Genomic DNA, 23,285 nt, shown 5'->3' on the forward strand with positions numbered 1-23,285 from the left:
TGATGATGAAGAAGATGATAATGATAATTGTTTTTGTCCTTCAATTTTGAAGAGGACCAATAACATCGCAGGTGATGTTTTGACTTGTGCATGAATTAGATTTAAGTGAGGCAAAGTTGTACAAAAATTCCCGAGTCATCAAAGTCTAGTGCAAGACAAAAGTCAGGATGATTGGCAATAGCCCAAGATGCAGTGGATGACCTTGGCATCTTTGTGTCTGACCAAGCTCTAAGTGTTCTACAATGCCTGCTTCAGCCATCTTCATGGCTATTGGAATAAATAGTTCTCATCCATTCATTTTGCCAAGGAAAAGTCTTCACATGCTTGGGGTAGACATCTGCCTAATTCAAGTTTAAGGGCTCAACCTGGCTTATCCTGTCTGCCAAGATGGTTTACCAGGATGTGGCCACTGAAAATGCTACAGCTTCTTGAAGCCACAGGTGAGAATTGAGTGGATGAAGAGCCCTGAAAAGAGCTCAGCAAGCCCTCACACCAGAGGGACTAGTCTTCCTGAACACCCCACACTCCAGTGATGATGATGATGATAACTGTCATTTGTGTAGTGCTTCCAGAAATACAAAACACTTTTTATACATTATTTCATTTTAGCCTTAAACTATCCTTTGTGATATGGACTGAAGTTATTATTGTCCTCATTTTAAAATAAGGCAATGATGGTCTAAAGGCTTGTGAACTCCTCTAAGTCACTCAACTAGCTTGTAAGTTTCAAAATGGCATTTGAACTCAGGTCTTTCTTAACTTTTTAATTGTGTGCTCTAGTAACTACTTTGTATATCAGCTTCTCTCCTCTTTTCATCTGTTTCATTTCTTAAAACCCGACTGAGACACCTGCCCCCACACTCCTATGGCATAGGGCTTTGCACATAATAGGCAACTGGGTGGCACAGTGGATGGAGCACTGTTTGGAATCAGGAAAACTCATCTTTATGAGTTCAAATCCAGCCTTAAACACTTGCTAGCTGTGTGACTCTGGGCAATTCACCTACCCCTGTTTGCATTTCCTCATCTATAAAATGACCTGGAGAAGGAGATAGCAACCCACTCCAATACCTTTACCAAGAAAACCCCAAATGGGATCATGAAGAGTTAGACATGAGTGAAACAACTGAATAACAACAACAATGAGGTGCCTTAAAAAAGTTTGCTGAATCAAAGTACTTTCATTTATAATTTGCCCATATTATTAATTCCCTATTAAGTAAGGCTTCTGTACTTTGAACATCAAATTTTAAAAGTCGGGGTTTTTCTATGTTGATTCTCTTTGTCTAGCCCAGTGAGTAATACCATTGACTACTCAGAACTCACACAAAATACTCTTGTACAACTTTCTAATTCACTTATTATGCAACATTGTCATTGTGTACCGTCTGTGCTTCTTTCCCCTCACCTCCCCCGCAATCCACACCATAAAATTTGTGAGGGCAGGAGTCATGTTTCATTTATCTTTATATATTCTTCACTGTCCAGCAGAGGATCATACATACAGTTGGTGCATAATGTATATGAATTGAAATAGGACTCCATAAAGAATCATAATGGATTCTTCTCTACACTGAAGGCCATAATCCTGATGCAGTTCCTAATCATCACTAGTTTGCATTACTTCTCTAGCCTCTGAATCAGTCTTGTCACTTCTACTCTCATGCTTCTCCAATTTATTCTTCACACGGCTGCCAAAATAATACTCCTAAAACACATTTCTGATCATGTCACTCTTCTCAGGAATCTTCAGTAGCTCCCTATTATCTCTTGGAAAATATGCATTCACTTCAATTTAACTCTTAAATTCCTTTACAATCCACCTCCTGTGGGCTGAGTTCATGTTATTCTCCTCTGTGCCCTCTATATTCCAACAAAACTAATGTGCTTCCTCTACCCCATAATTTATATCTCATCTATCCCCTCTGTGCAGTCCCATGCTTGTAACGTTCTCCTGCCTCACTTCTGCCTCTTGTAAACACTTCAAGACTTAGCCCAAGTCACCTTTTATATGAGGCCTTTTTTGATAATCCAGATTTCCTAGTATCCCCTACCCCACCCAACCCAACCCTTACCCGAAAAATTTTAGTTTTTTATTTACTTTGCATGTACCTTTGCATTTCCAGCACCTAGGATAGTACCCTGAACACATGCTCCAGTGTTAAACACTTGTTGAATGATTGGATGGAAGAAAAATATGTTCACTCTACACAGAAAATTACCTGAGTCAATAGCACATGGGGAATATAAATAGTTAACCCTTTGCCCTCTAAAGAAGAAATAACTCTTAAGAAAGGGTTAAGAGATAACCTTTTTCCCATAAACAAAGATGAAGATCTTAAGAAACTGATAAAGAAACACTACTAGGTGAACAGATTTTCCTCTTATTTATACAATGTTCCCGAAATACATAAAAGAGTTTTCTGACCTTGTGAATTTTTTTCCTTCATCTTAGATCAGATTTGTGGGATAAGAAATTCCAGATGAGTAAACTCCTTCCATTAATGAAGACAGAACATTTTCTGTGATTATTATTGTTATTTTTATCATTATCATCAGATAAGAAATGTAGAACAAGAAGGGATCTCAGAGACCATTTATTCAAACCTCCTTATTTTACAGAAACTAAGACCCATGGAGAGAAGCAATTGGCCCAAAATCTCACTGGTAGCATATATCAGAAGTGAGATTTGAAACCACATCCTCTGTCTACAAAGCCAGAGCTCTTTCCACTGGACTAAGTTGCCTCCTTGTGTAGTCTTAGACAGCTGCCTAGACTCAGAGAGTTGCTCAGAGTTACCCAGACAGAGATGCCAGTCATGAGACTTGAACCCAGAGTCAGGTTCTGCCTGACTCTGAAGACAGTTCTCTATCCACTAGGCCATGCTGCATTTTTATTGTATGTCTGACTTAAGATGTAGGAAATAAAGCCACACAGAGCTCATTCTTTGATCAGATGTTTGGCCACTTTTTATCTCAATATGTTAGGGGTTAAAACCTCCCTGAATTTATCAGAGGCACTGCCAGAGGTTCCCACAGGACAGGAAATGAAAGATGGAAAACCACTGCTAACCTGAGCAGTTTGGGATTTTTTTTTTTTTTACTTTCCTACTGAGATTTTTTTCCTTCTGCATTTGTTATTGCTTTGAGATTTTTTCTAAGGTGAGTTGTGATAAAGGGCTGATATGTTGTACTAACTCATGTTAGAGATGGGCTATATGAAGAACCATTTTCTTAATGTGAATTATACAATATTTAGTGGTTTCTGGAGGGAAAATGGATATTTCCACATAACAGAGTTGTAAATAAATCCATGGAACCCTCATTTTAACATTTGCCATCAAAAAGCAAATCCTTTCGTATCTAGAGAAAGATTATTTATTAGAAACATACTGCTGTCAATAATAGTACAGCCAGGTAGTGCAGTGTTTAGAGTGCTGGGTGTGCAATCAGGAAGACTCATCTTCCTGAGTTCAAATCTGACCTCAGACACTTATCAGCTGTGTGATCCTGGGCAAGTCACTTAACCCTGTTTGCCTCCATTTCCTTATCAGTAAAAAGAGCTGGAGAAGGAAACTGCAAACTACTCCAGGATCTTCGCCACGAAAACCCCAAAAGGGGTCACAAGGAGTTGGATATTACTGAAAAATGACTCAACAACAATAATCAATAATAATAACAATAATAGCTGTTATAATAGAATAAATGACATTTATACAATATTTTAAACTCTTTTTTTTTTTGGTGAGACAATTGGAGTTAAGTGACTTGCCCAGGGTCACACAGCTAGTAAGTTTCATATGTCTGAGACCAGATTTGAACTCAGATCCTCCTGACTCCAAGGCCAGAGCTTTATCCACTGTGTCACCTAGCTACCCCAATATTTTAAGCTCTTTACATAGGTGATCTCATCTGAGCCTAATAATAGCCTTCTGTGGTAGGTACTAAAACCATCATTGTTCACATTTTAGATGAAGAAACTGAGGCTCAGAAAGACTGAGTGATGTTCCTATAGTCACAAAGCTAATAAAAATGAATAAGAATCAAGGTTTGATATTAAGATCACCTCAACCATCTCATTGGTGACTAAATAGGCTCAATTAAACAGATATTTCTTAAGTACCTACTATGCACCATGTACTGTGCTGTCTCTTGGAATATACCAAAAACTGAATAATTACTACCCTCGTTAAGGAGCACATATTTTAATGATGGGGGGTCAATTTGCATACAGTAGAGTGAATTCAAGGTAATTTAAAGGAAAAGGATCAGAAAAGCTTATGACTATGCATTATTCTGCAAAAGACAAGATTCAACCTATGCTTGAATGCTGAATTGCTCTATTTATTTTTTTAAACAATAGCTGGTGAAAAGGGGGTGGGGTGAAAATAAGCATCATCAATGAAGATTTCCTTCCCTGTCAAAGCCCAGTCTAGATTGCTTTAAGAATCAGAATTATATTCATTAAACTCAATATGCTTTACTGGATAAGATAGAAACATCATACACCAGAGATGTTTAAATTATGCTTAAAAAACAAATGTAATATCATAGAATTGTAGTGTGTTTGAGAAGGAAGGGATCTGAGGAATCTTGTAGTCTACCCCCCCATTTTCCATCATCCTGTTTTACAGATCAGGAAATAGATGCCCAGAGAAGTTAAGTAGCTTGCACTTGGCCACACAGAAAGCAAATGAAAGAAGCAGATCTGTCTGGAAATGAGGTATATTGTCTTTTTTTCCTATTTCTTCCTATTTCTTCCCCTATTTCTTCCATAGTATCACAATGCTTTAAATCAACTGTTATCCCTTAAATCTATAAATCAATTGAAGCAAAGTTCATGCTAACTTCCCAAGAGAGATCAGTTTAACAAAGGTCTAGATATAAGAAATAAGTTTACCTGTATCCTCCTATGATTCAGGGTTTTTTAGTCTATTAAAAAAAAAAAAGAAAAAAAACCCTCTTTGTTTCTGCGGCTTCTGCCTTTTTCTCCCTTAGGCTTTGCCTTCCCTCTGTATCTACTCCAATGTAGCATCTAGTGCAAAGAATCAGGCATTACAGTGTTAAAATGCTAGTCTTGCTGTTTAAGTTAGTGGGCAGGTATAAAAATTCACTGGAGCTGTAATAGAGGGTAATGTCACTTTAAGACATGTGATACTTTACAGAGCAGGGATGTATCGAAACAGACTACTGATACTTCAGGGTACCGTGCAGCAGCAGCCCGGCTTCCTCCGAACATAGAGCGAGTTGCTTCACTGCACTGAAGGCAGGGGAACACGGATGGTCCCTCATTATAACAGAAACTGATTTTCATCTGCAGGTACCCCAGGAACTGCACATTACCTCAAGATCCCTCCAAAGGGCTCATCAGGCAGAGGGAACGCTAAGAGATGATTTAAAGGTGAAGATGACAAGGTTTCCACCCCTCAAACCTTGGCTACTTTTCTGACAACACGGTCTGAGCTCTGATGTCTTCTTTATTCTGGAAATAGGATTGGTAACAAGAAAAAGAAAGAAAGAAAGCAAAAGATCTTTTTTTATCCTGATAAAGAAGATTGTTTAAAACCTCTTATTGTGGTACACATGGATTTTAAAAAGTATTAGATCTTTCCAATGAACACTAATAGAGCATTCTGCTCCTGGTTGGATTACTCAGGTAAGAAGCTTCTTTAGGATTTAAGATTCAGAAAGCAGATCTGGAAAACATTTGCTAAGAACTAGGAGAATATGCTCTAGCTACCACATTAATTATTCTTTGGAATGCTCTATTTACATAGAGACAGTATGCTTGCTGCTTAAGCCCAGTGTGCTGGCTAATGCAGGGACGTGAAAGGATGCTCAGAAGTAATACTGAGAATTAAAGAAAGTTAATTGAAAATGAGGAAGACAAAAAAAAAATACTGATGTGAGTGAGATGTGAAAATAAGCTAGCCCTGTGTTAGATCTGTATGGGTAGAGAAACGATAGAAGAGAAAAAACAAGGAGTAATTGGGGAAGTAGGGAAGTTTTGTGTTAGGATTTTGTGAAGTTTATATTAAATCACAGCACGTTTAACTTAATCTCAGAAGACTTAATGCATGCCTCCACCACCTTTCTCCTGATATCATTTTTCATGGCATTAGGAGGACCCCCCCCAATGCATTCATTTCAAAATTCACAGTGGGGCTCTTGCTATTTATCTGAAATAGGGAGAATGCCTTCATATTCTATTGCTAGTGATTGAAAACAATGGAGGAAAGTATGCTGGTTTCAAAAGTAAACAGTGGGCAGCAAAACTAATTATCAACTGAACAGTCCATTGCCTTCAGAGAATGGGAGTATAAATGGCACCATGCTGTCAAAAATAATGTTTTTTTTTCTATTTTGTATTTAATTACAGTTGTCATCATGGGTCTACAGGAGCCCTAAGAATTTTGAAAGCCCCCATCTCTGTTCTAATGCCTTGAATTATCTTAAATGATGTATCCTTGTGTACTAGAATATGTTTATGTGTGTGTTTGTGACTGTGAATGTCAAAACTCTTTGAACAATGTTTATCTTCGTATATAAAGAGATCCTGCTGGGAGGTCACTTACAGATTTTAAATTTGAAGTCTTCCTTTAATAGAGAAGCTTGAAAAGGGGAAATATACATAATATGCAGCCTTCTCCTCCTCAGTAAAAATTTACATCATATACATCCCTCCCTCCTCTCACAGGAACAAATAATCTATAGTTGACTGGACAGGCAGACACCGCCCTCTCAGCCATTGGTTGACTGGGGAAAGTGCCTTCTTTTTAATTAATTTGGCCAGGTGAAATGTGACACAAGTTCAGAAAGCTGGACAACATGGAGCACCTTAGATGTTCAGGTTTGAGGATGCTCGTGGGCACCTACCCACAGGACAGATAAAGTAGAAAAATCTAATGACAGGTGTGCATTGACCACTGAATATCCATGCCCACCTAGTCACCTAGATTCAGCCACACAACAAGTGTGCCTATGTGAGCTGTGCCAATAAAAGAAGCAAAGGGGTTTTTAGGAAAAGAGAAGCTATTTTTAAATTCCGACTCCCTGTATGACCCCAGCCCACATCTCCATGGCATCTGAAACTCATTCTGGTCTAATGCAATTTTTTTAGGAGTTTAAGTCCAACCAAAGAAATAGATTCCATGGAGGGCTTAGAATGTGACTTAGAGAAATGATAACTTGGTTTAAAAGACAACAGAGTGATTAATAATTAATGCTTAAAAAGTAAAATAAACAAACCAAGAGAATCCAATAATTTGTAACCTCCTGAGCTGATGTCAGATTCAAAAGGAAGTTGGAGTGAGTATGAAGGAAATCGAGGCACATAAAAGGATGCAGTGTATCTAAGGCTGGGAATGCTGTCATCTGTAACTCAACCTGGGAAGGAAAGAAGGTTTATTCTCAGGTCCTGTAATTATGGACTTGGGACTAAAAACAACAAAGAAATTGGGAATGATTTCATGGATCTACTAGAAAATCCCACTCCCTTCCAGCCTGTACATGATGAGAGTTCCATGGAGGGTGCGGATGTCATGGTTGTTCAGTGCTTTTCAGGTCTCTTGACTGGGATTGAATATTACATAGGTATGATCTCTCTGCCCTCTAGCCTATAGTCAAAACAGCAAAGGAATGGTCTCTTTGTGAACTTCCCTTCTCATTGGTATTGACTGTGTGATGATGTGCTTAAGGGTAGGGGTAATAACTCACATCTGATGTTTTATTTAGAGTATGGCTATGGTCTCTGCAATGTCCTGGGTCCTGTATTTGTGGATAAGTGCTTGTGCGATGCTCCTCTGTCAGGGATCTCTTCATCACACTTTCCAACAACATCACCTGCACAGACCAGGTAGGAACAATGACCTACAACAGGAGGTTGTTCTATTGCAGCCTCCTGTCAATTCTATTGGTTTCTTTATAAACAGATGGGTGAATTACACTTGGCATGGAAATCAACTTGGCCTCCACTCCACCCCCCTCTCCCCACTGCTTCCTTTGAATCACCGTGGCTATTTCTGGTTGCCCTGATGTGTAAGCTCTTTCTGGTTTGCTGAAATGCCCCTGAGGCATACTTTCCCATTAACTTCTCTGGGAAAAAAAAGGAGGGGGTGTGGCTTGCCATAAGAAAGCCTTTCTAAAAGGCTGGTTTGGTTGGTGTTGTGTGTGGCAAGGTTTGGGCTTTTTTCTGCTCCCTACTAAGAGTGCTGAGCAAAGTCAGGGAGACCTGGAGCGCTCAAGGAACAAGAGGCTTTTTTTTTTTCTCTCTCTCTTCAGTGAAAAAAGCATGTGTCTATATTCTTGTGTGCAGTATGGGTCACACTTAACTGTCCTGATCTATCTATGTCCGACTAAGGATTCTCTGTGAGTGAATCATAGCACTTTGGTGTCAAGTTAGCAATGAACTTTTTGGCGTCTGTTTTCTTCCTTTCCTTTCCCCTTCCTTCCCCTTTCTATTCTTCTGGTACATCTTGAACAATTTATTCCTGTTGGATTTCCCAGGGTCAAGTTCTCCTTAGTCTGGGAGCTCTATTATAAATTTGCGTCCTCAATCGTATGCAGTCCCTCTCTCATTTTGAGTCAGAGTAGATCTTTTTTTTTTTTTTCCCTCTTCCACAGACTCTCCCTGCCCATGCTGATTTTTCTCCGTTCTTTCCTTCCATACCATGCTTTGCATTTCTTTCCTCCCTGTTTAGTTCCCGGCACCCCCCGCCCCCCATACACACTCTTTATCTTCCCTTTTCTTTCTCCTACATGTTTCCTTTTATTCTAAATCCATTCCCTCCTCATCTCAGCCTTCTACTCCCAGCTCAAGACTTCTGAATAATCCTGTACCTGGTTGAACGCTGCCTTTGTCCCAAAACTCCAGACACCCAGTTCCCAAACCTGCTCCCACCTCCATCCCCCTCCTCAAAAACAAAACAAAACAAAACAAAACGCAACCACCTCTCTGCTCCCGATCGTCCCTACCCTATCCCCGCCCCAGCCCCATCTGCTCTGCCAGAGGGGCTTCACCCCCAGCAGCGCCAAGGTTCTTCCTTTCTGTCATCCCGTGGGTGGGTGGCGCCGCATCCATCCTTCCTGCCCATGGGGCGGGCGTGGAACAGAGGGCGCAGCTCCCTTAGGGCCGGGCGTGCCCAGAGATGGTGTCTGCCTGCCCGCCTGGCTTTTGACCTGGCCCTCCCTTTGGGGCTCGTTCCAGAGACCTTTAAACTCGGGAGAGCGCGCAGCTACTGGCAACGTGGCTGGTTGCTTTAGGCTGGCAGCTGGTGGCCTGCCGGCCTCGTTTGTTTCCGCCCACTCACTCCCGCCACCGCCCCGGGATGCTCAACCTGAGCTGCACCCCGGAGGAAAATGGCCAAGAGCCAGGCAAGGGGAAGAGGGTGTCCCCAGCCCGAACCGACACCTCGCCCAGCAGCCGCTGCCGCCTCTGCCACCGTCCTCCTGGAGGCTGGAGGCCGGGCTGGGGAGGGTCAGAGAGAGGGGGCGGCGCCCCTGCAGGACTGGAATGAGCCCGCGCTCTCCCAAAAGGAAATCGAATCTGGCTGGGTTCCTGCATCCTCCATCCCAATCCAGGATTCACACAAGCCAGAGCTCAGCGAGCCTTTTGATCCCATTTTCCGATCTCCCCAGTTTGCAGATGGACCACATTTCAGGGCGTACACAATGAATTGTTCTTTACTAATGTCAAACACCTTTTCCTCTTATGAGGAGTCCATCAATGTAGATAGAGCAGGTTTCCCAGCATGCCAGGGATTGCTAGTGTGCAAATAATCTTTCTCAGTCGGGCTTTTCAGTTTTCAAAGTGTGTCTGCACCCCAATGGCTTTTGGAGTCAGGTTGGTTTCAAATCTCAGACTGATGAATTGCTACCTGTCTGCCCTTAACGAATAACCTCACTTTTCTGGGCCTCACTTTCCTCATCTGGAAAACGAGGAGGTTAGAGGTATAGGATCATAGATTTGGAGTCGGAAGGGACCTCAGGAACCTTTGAGTTCAACTTCTTTATTTTACAGAGACTTAGGAAGGTGGACTTACCCAAGGTCACACAAGTAGAAAGTAACACCATTGGAAATTGAACCCAAGTTCAATGACTCCAAATAAAGACTCCAGTCTACAAGATGCCTTCCAGCTTTCAATGCTATGGTCCTGTTTGACCCTAATAACAATCTTGTGAAGTAGGCAGGAAAGTGATCATTTCACCCATATTATAGATGAGGAAGTTGAAGGGAGTATTGACTAGTCTAAGGTCATTTGACCAACAAGTGGAAGAATGAAGACCAAAAACTAGTCTCTACTCTCTGGAATTTCCAACTTTATAGGTGGTAGTCAACTTTACATACAGTAGTTATCCTCAGAATGAATATATTGCCATTCTTTTTTGGATGGATCTGTTACTTGTCATAATCAGAAATTTGTAGGCCCATGTCCTAAAGATATATTCCTAAAATATGATAACTTTTTGCTGAAAATCACATTTTTGTCACAGTTGAAATTTATGACCAGTCAAATTTATGGTCAGGTTTTTTTTTCTTGTATTTTTCACCTTTGGAAATGCTCCTTGTCCATAAAATATTGAGGACATTAGTGGAGGCAAACAGTCTCTGCCCATAATTTGAAAGCAAAAAAGGCAGTGACTTTGAAAACCATATTAACCATAAGAATTTTTAAAAAATATATTTTCAACCCAAACTGCTTTTTTGCTCTTTCAAAGCTGCAATGAAAACTCTATAGAGAGTGGTTGTTAGATGCAGTTGTCCAGTGCTTACATCTGATGAGTTTATTCAACTTTCACAGTGAAAGAAAGTACTAGTCTCCTTTGCTTTCATTCCTAGCTGCAAAGATTAAGGTCATAGATCTAGGAAACATCTATGCCCTCATTTATGTTGATGGGGATCTCCAATATATCATTACATTTTTTTTTAAAGAAAGGATATTTGCTTATTTTTTTTATTAATGAGAGTCAGAATGTTATTCTGCTTGGCTCTTAAATTTTCAAAGAAAGGAATGAAATGTATCTGAAAACAGAAGCGAGAACTATCCTTGGCTTCTTGAGACAATCAGTACCCAAACGAATAGATAAATAAACTAATAAGCAAAAGGAAAAACGTCATCTCATTTTCTAAAATGGGTTAAACAAGTGGCATTATGAGAAAAAAAATGAGCATCGAGCAGACCCAGAGACTTGCCCCATTTGCTTAAGCTTGAAAAATCACCCCCTTTATGGAGCAGGAACAAGGAGGCACTAAGTGCATACCAGGTATCAGGGAAATGTGAAAAATGACAAATCTTTCACTCAGAGCTGGGCTACAGAGAGAGTGAAGGTTTTACAGCTGCCTCATCACCTGCTCAGTAGCAGCAGAGCTCTCTCTCTTGCAGGCAGCTTCCCCCAGCCCTCCATGAGTAAGATTGATGGTGTTCTGGTCCTGAGCAGCCAATTTCAGTCTCTCAAGAAATAATCCACTACATTGACAGATGAGTGGAATTTGACGGCATGTTCACCTCATTCAGATTGCTTCACACCTGGATGGCCCCAGTTCGGGAGGCTCTTTTACGGGAAACTATTAGAGATTCTGGACAATTTCTGCTGTCATAGTATGAAATCAAGACGATGTAGTTAGACATACATACATACACATGTATACATAATACATATATGTATATATATACACATACATATGTATATAAATGGATTTGCTAGCTGTGTCCTCCATGGAATGGGTTTGTACGTAAAAGGACGGAAAATATGTTAACTAGAGAACTGCCTGATTTGAATATATTCGGCTGCAGTCCCTAAGTACTTTCTATTTTTCATATTTATGTTATTAGGAATGCGCCATTTACTTCCAGTTACTCACTGTTTAAGGGAGATTAAAACATTCAATCAAATAAGGATGCATTTTAAAATTACACAAATGAAGGAAATAGGCTGGAGATGAGTGAATTCATAATTTCAATAATTGAATAGTTAGATACATCATGTTTTTGTTTTGGAAGCAGCAGTGTAAGAAATCATTGTAACCAATGGAATGTTCCTTATGCCTTTCTTCACTATATGGCTGTGGGTAGAATGTGTAATTTAAAAGAGACATACCAAACAATTAGACACTCACTGGAAGAATTACCTTTGTTCTGGGTAATTAGAATGGACAGCTTCCACTCTGTCTTGTACCTGATGAATGTCCGGCACTCGAAAGCATTCGTCATAGGATGGCAGAAAAGCCAAATGCTTGAGTGAATTTAACTTTGTAGACAGCCTTTGCTCTGCACAGCAAGATGAAATAAAGGTTTCTTTTATTGAGAAGAAAAAATATAATATGAGAATATTATACCTGAAGGATGATAATGATAACACCCAAACTTTTTTCATACCCTAAAACTTGATAAAATGATGATTATCCCTAAATGTTTCTGAATGGAACACTGCTCATGAACTCCCCCAACACTCAAATTTTTTTTTGTTCTATTTATACTTGTTTTTAAAATCATATGAAGAAAATTTAACAAGATAATAACGGCTGAGAATTCCTAAGTATTGTCTTATTAAACTGAATGGTACACAGCAGACTTATTGAAAGATTGCCAAAATATTTTTCTGCCATTTATGTCTGATTTGTTGACATTAGATATGAAGAGAGAAATCATTTTGTCAATCTTAAAGTTTTATACAACATATTATTAGTAATTATAATGTTACTGCTATAATAAGATCATAGATGTAGAGCTGGAAAGTATCTCAGAGGTTCATTCAAGATAACCGCCTCATTATACACATAAAGAAACTGAGTCCCAGGGAGGTCACAAGACATTTCCAAGGTCATACAGGCAATAACAGAAACAGGATTTGAACTCAGGTTCTTTGGCTGCAGAGCAATGCTCTTTCCACTATATAATCTATTAAATACTGATTACTATTCATTTTATATACCGTAGGGTTTTTTTGGGTAAAATAAAATTATCCTTTTTTTAATAACCTCCTTTACCACATATGTGTTCTACAAATATTTGGTATAATAGAGTACATGATTCAGAATAACCTCTGGTTTTTAAGCATGTAGTTCAAGTACTATTAGATATTTAAGGAAAAGTCTTTAAAGTTCAAGTAAAATATCCAATTTTTTTTACAATTATGTGTGTGTGTGTGTGTGTGTGTGTGTTTATATAGTAGTAATAGCAGCAGCAGGACCCTGTTAGAGCCTTACAACACCGATACTGCTAAAGTTGTTGAATTGGCCTAAGGATTAAAGTGGACAGGTTGTGATTTGCAGAGTTAGCTGGGTGCCAGTGATAGTCCATTGATCATCTGATTGAAGGTATTGACTTGGTCCCACAGAGACAAGAGGCAGACACTGACATTTGGCAAAACACTAAGATTGCCAAACAGAAGATAGGCTTAAAGATGTGAATTAAAAAAAATACTCTCCCATCAATGGTATGAATATATTAAAAACAAGCAAACAAACACTAAACAATTTCACTCTTATAATATGTAAATTGGTGTCTGTGTCATCTTAGGTGAATATCCTTAGTATTGATTATTAGAGAGTGAGAGTTGTTCTGGGCATGCTGTCAGCAAAAATGTTGCCAAGTGGGCAAAGGGTCATCTAGGCCATGATTAATAGTTTCTTAAGCCATGTTTCAGACATCCATTTAGGACTTTCCTCAAGTATGTAAAACTTGAAAAGTTTGGATGTTGGGATTGGAAATATGTCAATGATGATGCTCCTAGTTTAAATACATGTATTGGTAAGAGAAAGAAAAAAATTGCACCAGGGTCATCTATCTTGGTTAATGACAGAGAAGACACAGTTGGTCCTTTTGGGGGTTTCTTACAGGATGTCTGTTACCTTGTGTCTTCTAGGTATCCTCTGTATCATATAATCAAAGGCATATTTCTCAACTTAAAAAGAAATACCTAAAACTACTAATAAATTAGGGAGAGAAACATCATATGATGTAGAGGAGGAAAGGACTTCAGTGATCATCTAATCCAACCCCATCATCTTATATTTTGGGAAATTGAGGCCAAGGGAGGGAAAGAGACTCTCCCAAATTCATATCAAATAAGAAGCAAGTCAGGGTTCAGATTCAGATCTTCTGATTCTAAATTCAGCATTCTTTCCATTACATGATATTCCCTGAGCATGATACAGGGGACTGAGCAGTACTCTGGAGTCTGAAAACCTAGGTTCACATCATGCCTCCAAGGCTCATTGCTTGTATGAGCTTGGCCAATTAGCTAGCATAGGGGTCTGCACATAGAGAGTGATGAATAAATTCTTATTAATAGACTAACTAAACTTCTTGCAACCTCAGTTTCCTAATCTGTAAAATGAGAGCTCTAGATTAGATGACCTCTGAGCTCCCTTCTAGCTTTAAATTCATGCTATTATGATCCTATGAATAAAATAAATTTTGCCTTGTCAATTTAATTCATACAGATCTATGTAATATGTAGACTTAGACAGTTGAGGTTGTTGTTATGGGAACAAATATCACATTTGTCAAAAATAATCTGAAGAAGAATATGCCCTTCAATAGAAGCAGAGTTTAAATTTCTCAGGATGCCAAATCTGGTCTCTTTTTTTTTTTCTCATGGAATTAGGAGAAATGATTTGGTTTAGGGAGAATAGTGTTGAGCCTTCAGCTGCACAGAAAGAAAGCAGGCCTTTTACTTTTAAGGCCCCTTTGTTATGAGAGGAAAATTTCCATTTCATCTACACTAGCTGGAAAAACATTCTCTTGCCTGGTGTTACTTTCCCCCACTGGGGTGAAGGGAAGATAAATGATTTTTTTAGCAATATTTTGCAAACCAATTGAAATCCCCAAAGATGATATATCCAGGGCACTTACGGAACCCTCTAGTGCAGCAAATTCCATCCTCCTTCACCCTCTCAAGATAATAAAGGTCCAGTTGAAAAAAAAAAGATAGATGTCATTATCGCCTCTATCTTCTCGCTGAAGATGAATAAGGTGAGGTATGCCTACTCATTAAGACTCATTCTTCCCTTTGAGCTCAGGAGGGTTAAATCCAGGCCTCATTCTGAATCTGGAGTGGTGACAACCATCTCTTTGCTGTCCCCTGGATTCTCAAGTGGCCACAGAACAATTGCCAAGGTCAATATCACATTGGCTGCGATTCATCACTATTAGCCCCGCCCCTACATACGCTCAACTTGTAAACCCTCAGGAGCACATCATAATTCTCAGCCTTGGGTCAGACCATAAAAACATGAGAATATAGAACTTTTGTACTTTGAGTGTGACCTTTAAGGTGGAGACTTTCCTGATTCTCTCCTCTCCTGTTACTCTTTCCCTTCCTATTGTTTTGCAAATAGTTTGCTTTTACTTATCTGTGCACATCAATGGTGGTTCTCATTTCTTTTGTTATAACATGGTTTTCTTTGCCATAAAGAATCATGAAATCTTGAGCCCTTAAGCTGCCATCACCATGAGACAGGAGACTTGTAAACTGCCATTTTCCTTCACTAAGACCAATTCTTGTCAAGTTCTTTGTGATTTCAAGGTCTAATGAGTTTTGAGGTTAGTGTATAGGTATAAGAAGCAAATTTTGTTTATTTGGAGACTTCTTTATTTATTTTACTATTTATGTTAGCTCAGCAGAATTTACATTAAAATTATTATGTTTTCTTTTATCTATGTCAAGTCAATAAGCATTTAAGTGTTTACTGTGTGACAGGCAATGTGCTAAATGTTGGAGAGACAAAATAACATGGCATCCAAAAATGTGCATTCCATCTAATGAAACTTACAACATACTCTGAAACCCACTGGTGTACATGTACTGTCTCCACTGGGATACTGACTTCTGCAAGTGAGGGACTGTTTTAGATTGGGTCTCTATAGTGTCTGTGCTTTCCATATGGTAGGGAATTTGCTACATTGGTTGTTGAATTGAATGGAGTTGCTTCATTCCTCTCCCAATGAAACAAGTTAGATTAAATCCTAGTAAATGAAGTGAAGTTCCTGACTTAATTCCCAATAATATATTTAAACTTAGATGAAACACAACAAAAGTTAGAAGTCTAGAAAAGCTACTAAAATGAAAAAGCAAGGGCTGGTAGGTGGAATTCACCTCTAGGTTGAGTGCTTAGGGATTATACCCAAGAAATATTTGCTGATTAATCCAGAGAATTTTATAGTTGGAAGAGATCAAATGCCTTGGTTTAAACCTAACAGAGACCTATTGTTCATATCCTTCCTATCCTTAAAAAGTAAATATTTTAGGGAAAGCTCATACTTGAATCCATTTCAGTCATGCATGCTATCATAAAGGAGTCTATCACAGTCTTCAGGTATAGACAGAGATGAGGAAGCTTTGAGCTGAAACTAAAAAGGAGAAGGAGAGGTGGAAGATCCAGTGAAATAGAAAAAGTGACCGAAAGGGGAGATTGGGGATACTAGAATAATCTTTGTCCATTCACTGTGGACACTAAAACAATGCGAATAGAAAAAGGGAGACTCCTGAGGGTCACTTATGATTCTAGTAAATCTCTAAAACTTTCATAGGATGGGACCAATTAGTTTTATCAAATCTTAAAGAAAATCTTTCATTTTTGTGAATTTTCTCTTCATTTTTCAATGAACTAACCTAATTTCCTTAAGATATGAGTTTTGAAGTAAAAGCTTGCATTTCAACAACAACAAGACAACTGAGTTGAATAAACTCTCCTGGGTTCATGGTGACTAGAAACGCATTGAACTGTTTCCGCTTCATCAGTACATTATGACTAGAGACCAGCTCTCCTTTGAATTTTAAATTGTAAACTGCAGAGCAGCACACACAAAAAATCCATTTCATATTCATGTTCCCCAAACCATAAAAATCGATAAGTGGCCCCTGGAAATGTGGAAGCATTCCAAATGTATACTGTTAAGTTGTGAGTTAGCCCCCTGACCTGTTTAACCCATATAAAATCATAGTTCTAGCATGTCAGAAGTGGCAGGCTTTTGTGAGGCTAGGTCAATGAGAGAAGCCTCCAAGAATGGACTTCTGAGTGCTCGTAACATTGTGAACAATATTACCTATGGGAAAAGAGTTGAGTAGAGGCTGACATAATTTGTAGGACTAGACATTAAGAGCTAGAAGAGACGTTAAGGATCTACTACTACTACTACTACTACTACTACTACTACTACTGCTGCTGCTGCTGCTACTGCTACTACTACTGCTACTACTTCCTACCAGTTAAATTGTGCTTTAAGTTTTTCAAAGCCCTTTACAAATTTTGTCTCATTTTATCCTTCCAAAAAAACTAGGAGGTGGGTGCTATCATTATGCCAATTTTACAGGTGAGGAAATGGAGGCAGACTGATATTCATTGACTTGCCCAAGGTTACACACTTGGTACATAGCTAAGGTCAAATTTGAGCTCAGGTCTTCCTGACTCTAAATACAGTATTCTGAACCTGTACCTCCTAGGATAGTTACAAAAGTCACAGGTTGAAAGTACCAAAACAAGGATTCTGCACAGGTTCTTTGACTTCAAATCTAATATTTTTCTTTTTCCTATGGTACCATGTTGGTTGGCTAATTACCACTAAGTTTTCCTCATTGTGCTCAGGAAAGTGTAGATGGTAGCACCATCTACATCGAACAAATAGCTAAATGTCCTCTAATCTTACTTTTGTTATTTATCACAAATGTTTAGTCAATGCCATTCTGTGTGACTTCAGTATAAGGAAAGATGGAAGGGGTTGATAGGCTCACTGAGGCACCCCGAAGTATATGGTATTGGATTTACAATATTATAAAATTCTCACTTCTCTGTAATGCATTTCTTTTCTCTTTTTCTCTCTCTCTCTCCCCCTCTCTCTCTCTGTATAGATATATATATATATTTCTCTATATACATATAGTTTAAATGTGTATTACACATATGTATTTATACATACATACATACATGCATACACCACAGGTGTGTGTATTTCTAGGTAATTGTCTGAAATACCTAGAACTGTGTTATCTTCATGAAGTGCAACTTCCACCTATTTTAGAATAATAGAATCTTAGCCTTGAAAGGGATCTCAAAGTCATCTAGTTCAATCTCACAGTGCAAGAATCTTTTCTATTGTATTCCAAAGGACCATTGAGTATGCATTTGAATATCTCTAGTGACTTCTCACTATCTTATCCCAATCCAATTCACTTCAATAAACATTTATTAGGAGCCTACTATGGACAAACAATTAATCCAGGTACACAGACAAACATAAAATAACCCCTGCCTTCAAGGCATTTACATTCCATTCAGGGGAGGGGAATGAAATATTCCTACAGATAAGTAAGTAAAAAAGTATATACAAAATCATCACAAAAAAAAAGTAATTTCAAGAGGGAGAGGGTGACAAAGTACAAGGATCAGCAATGGCTTTCTGTAGGTTGCACCTGGGATGGACTTACAAGAATGCTAGGGATTCTAAAAGAAGGATGAGCATTGCACATATGAGGGACCACTTGTTTAAAGGCATCAAAGCAAATGAAGGTTGGCATGTACAAGGAATGGCTTGCAGACCAGTTGGATTGGAAAGAAGAGTTAGAGACAGGGAGTGATATGAAATAGGAATGAAAGAAGAGTTGGGTGTCAAACCTGGGAGAGAGTGTTAAATGTCAGGCTGAGGATTTTGTATTTTAACCTCAAGAAAATAGGGAGCTACTGAAGATTTTTTAATTGGAAGTGACTTGGTCATATTGACGTATTAGTAAAATCCATTGTTGGCTAGCTTTGGTTCATGCAAAAAAATGTTTTCCATTCATGACCGCGGCCTATTTATTTTTGAAAAGCAAAACAAAGACTAACTGAAAAGGGGGAGCCCTTGGCTTTATTCAAAACCTGACAAATGATGTTTCCTAAATTAGAACGAACACCCACAGCTTCAATAGCTTCCTCTGGGGCCCCATATTGTTTACAATTAGACCTACATTAGTGAGGGCTTTCCCCCCCCATTTTTCAGGTGCACAATCCACCCAGGAAGACAAATTGAGGTGGTAGTCTCAGTTCATTTAGCTCCATGCTAGTCTCGCTTAATCGAGTTTCCATTAGGCATAGGACTTAAGAGAAAGGAAGCTGATCCAGTGGATATAGTGCTGGACTTGGCATCAGGAAGACCTGAGTTCAAATCCTGCCTTAAATGCTTACTAGCTGTGGTACTCAGGCAAGTCACTTAATCTGATTTAGCCTCAGTTTCTTTATTTGTAAAATTGGGGGTAGTAGCAATAGCACCTACCTTACAGCGTTGTTGCAAAAATCAAATGAGATGATATGAGTAGAGTGCTGTGAAAATCTCAAAGCACTATATAGTGATACCTCTGAGCATTGCTGTGAGAATCAAATGAGATAATAATTGTAAAGCACTTTGCACAGTACCTAGCACATAGAAGGTACTGTATGAATGTTAAGTTTTATTACTATTCTTGGGCTCTAATCACTATCCTGTCCAGACATCTAAGCTTACATATACTATAGAAATAATGAGATGGATAAATATACAGAACTGCAGTGAAATGTTTCTGGTGTCCATTAGAACACTGGCTTCCTTTAACTTCCCACTTTCTCCATGAAATCTTTCCCAATAGACTTTGCTGCTAATGACTTTCCCCCAACTCCAGGTTGTCTCTAATTTATCCTGTATATATCTGGTTTGTACATAATCATTTTCATGTTGTCTCCCCAATTAGAATAAAAACTCACGGAGGGCAAGGCCTGGATTTTTGCCCATCTTTGTAAATCCAGTTTCTTAGTAAAGTGTCTGGCCCCTAGTAATCACTAAATAAATGTTCTTTGAGTTAGCTAATGAGTCAAACAAGATAATTAATGAATTAATGGAAGTATGATTGAATGAATGAATGAAAAGACAATTTTAAGCACTTACTACAAGCCAAACATTGTGTTAGGTGCTAGGAAAACCAAAAGTTCCTTCTCTCAAAGAGTTTACATTCTAAGAGAGGGAGATTACTCAAAGAGAGTGCCATCATCTTTGGGGATATAGAGGTCAATAAATCAGACTATGAGAGCCCCAAGAGGGCTTTATTACCAAGGAATTTTCAGTAACTTTCTATTGAAGAATGAAACATTTTCCCACCTTAAATAATAGGAATAATTTTTAAAAATCCATTCAATCATTAAGCTGAGAAAAATCAGATCCCATTCCAGAGACAAAAGGATGTCTTAGAGCAAAGTTCATTTCCCAGAAACCCTGGCAGTCTCTTATCTCTACCAGTCTATTTAAATACATATATACGCTCACATATACACACACATACAAAAAAAAAAAAAAACAACTAGCAGAATTTGTATTTTAATAGGACCTAACCAAGGACATTGCTCTTCATGTGTAGATAGTTTTCTTTTTGGCCCTTAGTTTTTCTTTTCCCCTCTCATTGCTCTTCTCTCTCCCCCTCTCCCTCTCTCCCTTCCTCTCTCTCTCTCTCTCTCTCTCTTAATTATGCTGGGCAATGAAGCTGTCACAGAGCAAGCTCTCTTCTTCACCTGCATTTAGCAATTCCTCCTTTTCAATATTTTGAGTTGCTTCTCTCACAATGCATTTCTCTTGCCTTTGGAGCTGCTTGGGACACCCTTGGCACTTTAAGCAGGCACAGCAGCAGGACAGAAGAAATCCAAAGTACTACCAGTTTAGGGTGGATTTTCTATCCAACCTAAAGTCAGGTCCTTAATCAACCCTTCAGCTTTGCAAAGGGGTCTCCACAGCTTGACTTTTTGATAAGATTTTGTTTTCAAATCTGTAACTAGGGTGGATAACCAGGGCTTTGCCACCAGGACACTAAATTCTGAGGGTACTGACAGCACTTGCTATTCTTCAGCATCATAGTAACAAGAGTTTAGTGTCTAATTAGTGAGAATAATTAGTTTAAATAAGAAGCAGCAAGTTAGGGTTAGATTCTTGTCCACCCTGTCCTGAATGGCAGCCTCCCTTTCCACAATGTGTCAAGGTTCCAGTCTCAGTGTCTTAACCCATCCTCCCTCTCCCCACCCCAGTTGAGGGTGAGCTTTATATCACTTGCTCTGAGTCCTGTTTCCAATGCTTCTGAAATTCCTAATTTCGACTCTGTTACCTTATACATTATCTAGAGGGCTTGGAAATGCCCTGGTTTTTCTGATAAGCCCTTTGCTAGTTTGCAGCAGCCTTTCCATTCTGAAGTGTGAAATTTCAGTCCTCTGGCTGAATCAGAACCATTGCACCATTCTATAATCTATAGATTATAGAAGGCTGCTCCATAAGAATAACATTAATTCATCATGACCAAAGCTCACCAGGAGCAACATGAAACCCTGTAGCATGGCTTTTGGGGGACTCACTGTCTCTAATCATTATATATTTGTGCCTTGGGACCAAGAACTGCCTATTCTAGGGGAAAGGGAAAAAGTGATTAGTACACTTTTCTATATACATAGAACCAATCACATTATTTGAGAGTCGTTAGTGATCTTGGTGGCCATGTAACCCAGCCCACAATAAAAAATGAATCTCTTTGACAACATATTCAACAAGTCAGCCAGCTTTGGCTGTGAACATCTCCAGTCAAGGAAAAACCTCTATCTCTCAAGGTAGCCCATTGTCTTTTGGGACATCAATGAGTATGATGAAGATGAAGAAGATGAGGATGCTAGCTAGCATTTATATAGGACTTGAAGATTTCCAAAGTGCTTTGTACATGCTATTTCATTTTATTCACATAATAACCCTGGAAATATCCCAGATAATACAGATGGGCACCTGAGGCAGATAGTAGATAAATGATTTCTCCAGGGTCATATTGCTACTAAGTGACAGAGGCTGGATTTGAATTCAGGTCTTCCTGGCTCTAGCTCCAGGGCTCTACCCGCTGAGCCACCTAATAGGATATTTGTCCTGACATCAAGGTAAAATTGGCCTCTTTGAAACCTCTTCCCATTGATCCTGAATCTGCCTTCTGGGACTGAGCAGAACGAGTCTGATCTGTCATCCACATGGCAGCCTTTGAAATATTTAAAGACAGCTCTCATGTCCCCATTGAGTCTCCTCTACTCCAAAGTACAGAGAATTGGGGTTCTGCCATTTTCTCACTCTTTATGGTTGGGCAGTGACTTAGAAAATGGCCTGTTGGAGAAATCTACCTTGGGGGCTAAAAAAAGTAAAAAACAAACAAAAACAAAAAATCTTGAGCTTATTACAACCACCCCATAGGAGCCCTTTTTTCCTCAAGGGAAATTCAAAACAGTAGCAAATACTCTTTACATTCCACAGTGCACATAGAGGCAAATAGCTGTCAAAGTGGATAGGCTATTCAATATGGAATCAGGAAAATCTTAATTAGTAAGCTCCCTCATACACACACTAACTGCATAACCCTGAGAAAGTAACTAACCTCTTTAAGCCTCAGTTTCCTCACTGCAAAATGGGATTAATAATAAAACCTACACCACAGAGCTGTTGTGATCAAATAAGCTACTAAGTAAACTGTTTGGAAACCTTGAAAAGCTATTATTATTAAGGAGCAGCTAGGTGACAAAGTGGATAGAGCAATGACCATGGAGTCAGGAGGACTTGAGTTCAGTCCACCCTCAGACACTTTACTAACCGTGTGACTCTGGGCATGTCACTTAACCCTGATTGTCTCAAAAAACCCCACAACTATTATTAAGAGGGTTGAAAATGCCCTGGTTTTTCTGATAAGAAATTATTGTCATTATTACTTGTTTCATCTCTTCCATTTCCAACCTTTTATGTGTTTCTTTTTACCCCTTTAAGATTTAATTGGAAAAAAAATGGCTTCATCTGCCTGGAAAACAGATTTCCAACTTCTTAACCTGGCATTCAAGGCCAGCCACAGTCTGGCTCCAAACTACCTTTCCAGCCAGATTTTACTGTATTTCCTGCCAAACTTGATTACTCACTTCTAAGTGAACATATCAAGTACTTTCTCTCCACCCACTCTCCTGCAGTTGTTCAGACTGTATAGCTCTGGGTCCATCCCATCCTCCCTCAATGTGTTGAGTTTTGACCAATTCCCCAAGATCTAGCTCAAATGTAACCTCCTTTTTGAAGCTTTCTCTGATCTATGTTGTCAGAAATAACCTTTCCCTTCAGTGACTTCTCCTAGACATAGCATATGTATAGCCCTTTGCTATATATACTTTAACGTGCTATATAAATAGTTATAGGGAATGGACATATGATTTCATAGAATGTAAATGTGAATTACTGTTGTTGGTGGTGGTGGTGGTGGCAGCAGCAGTAGTAGTAGTTGTAGTTATAGTAGTA

At 39.0% G+C, this 23,285-nt stretch overlaps 1 protein-coding gene across 1 annotated transcript in view; it reads left to right on the forward strand.

The window, feature by feature from the left end:
* Positions 1-5,585: 5,585 nt before the first annotated feature.
* TAFA1 (TAFA chemokine like family member 1) overlaps positions 5,586-23,285 on the forward strand; it is a 510,220-nt gene continuing 492,520 nt past the window's right edge. Inside the window, exons 1-2 of the mRNA XM_027864134.1 lie at positions 5,586-5,656; positions 7,735-7,855. Coding sequence (XP_027719935.1) covers positions 7,738-7,855 — 118 coding nt within the window. The 5' untranslated portion in view covers positions 5,586-5,656; positions 7,735-7,737. The remainder of the gene's footprint in view (positions 5,657-7,734; positions 7,856-23,285) is intronic.

The sequence above is a fragment of the Vombatus ursinus genome, unplaced genomic scaffold (assembly GCF_900497805.2).
Source record: "Vombatus ursinus unplaced genomic scaffold, bare-nosed wombat genome assembly UNPS02014773.1, whole genome shotgun sequence".
In the NCBI taxonomy this organism is placed as follows: Eukaryota; Metazoa; Chordata; class Mammalia; order Diprotodontia; family Vombatidae; genus Vombatus; species Vombatus ursinus.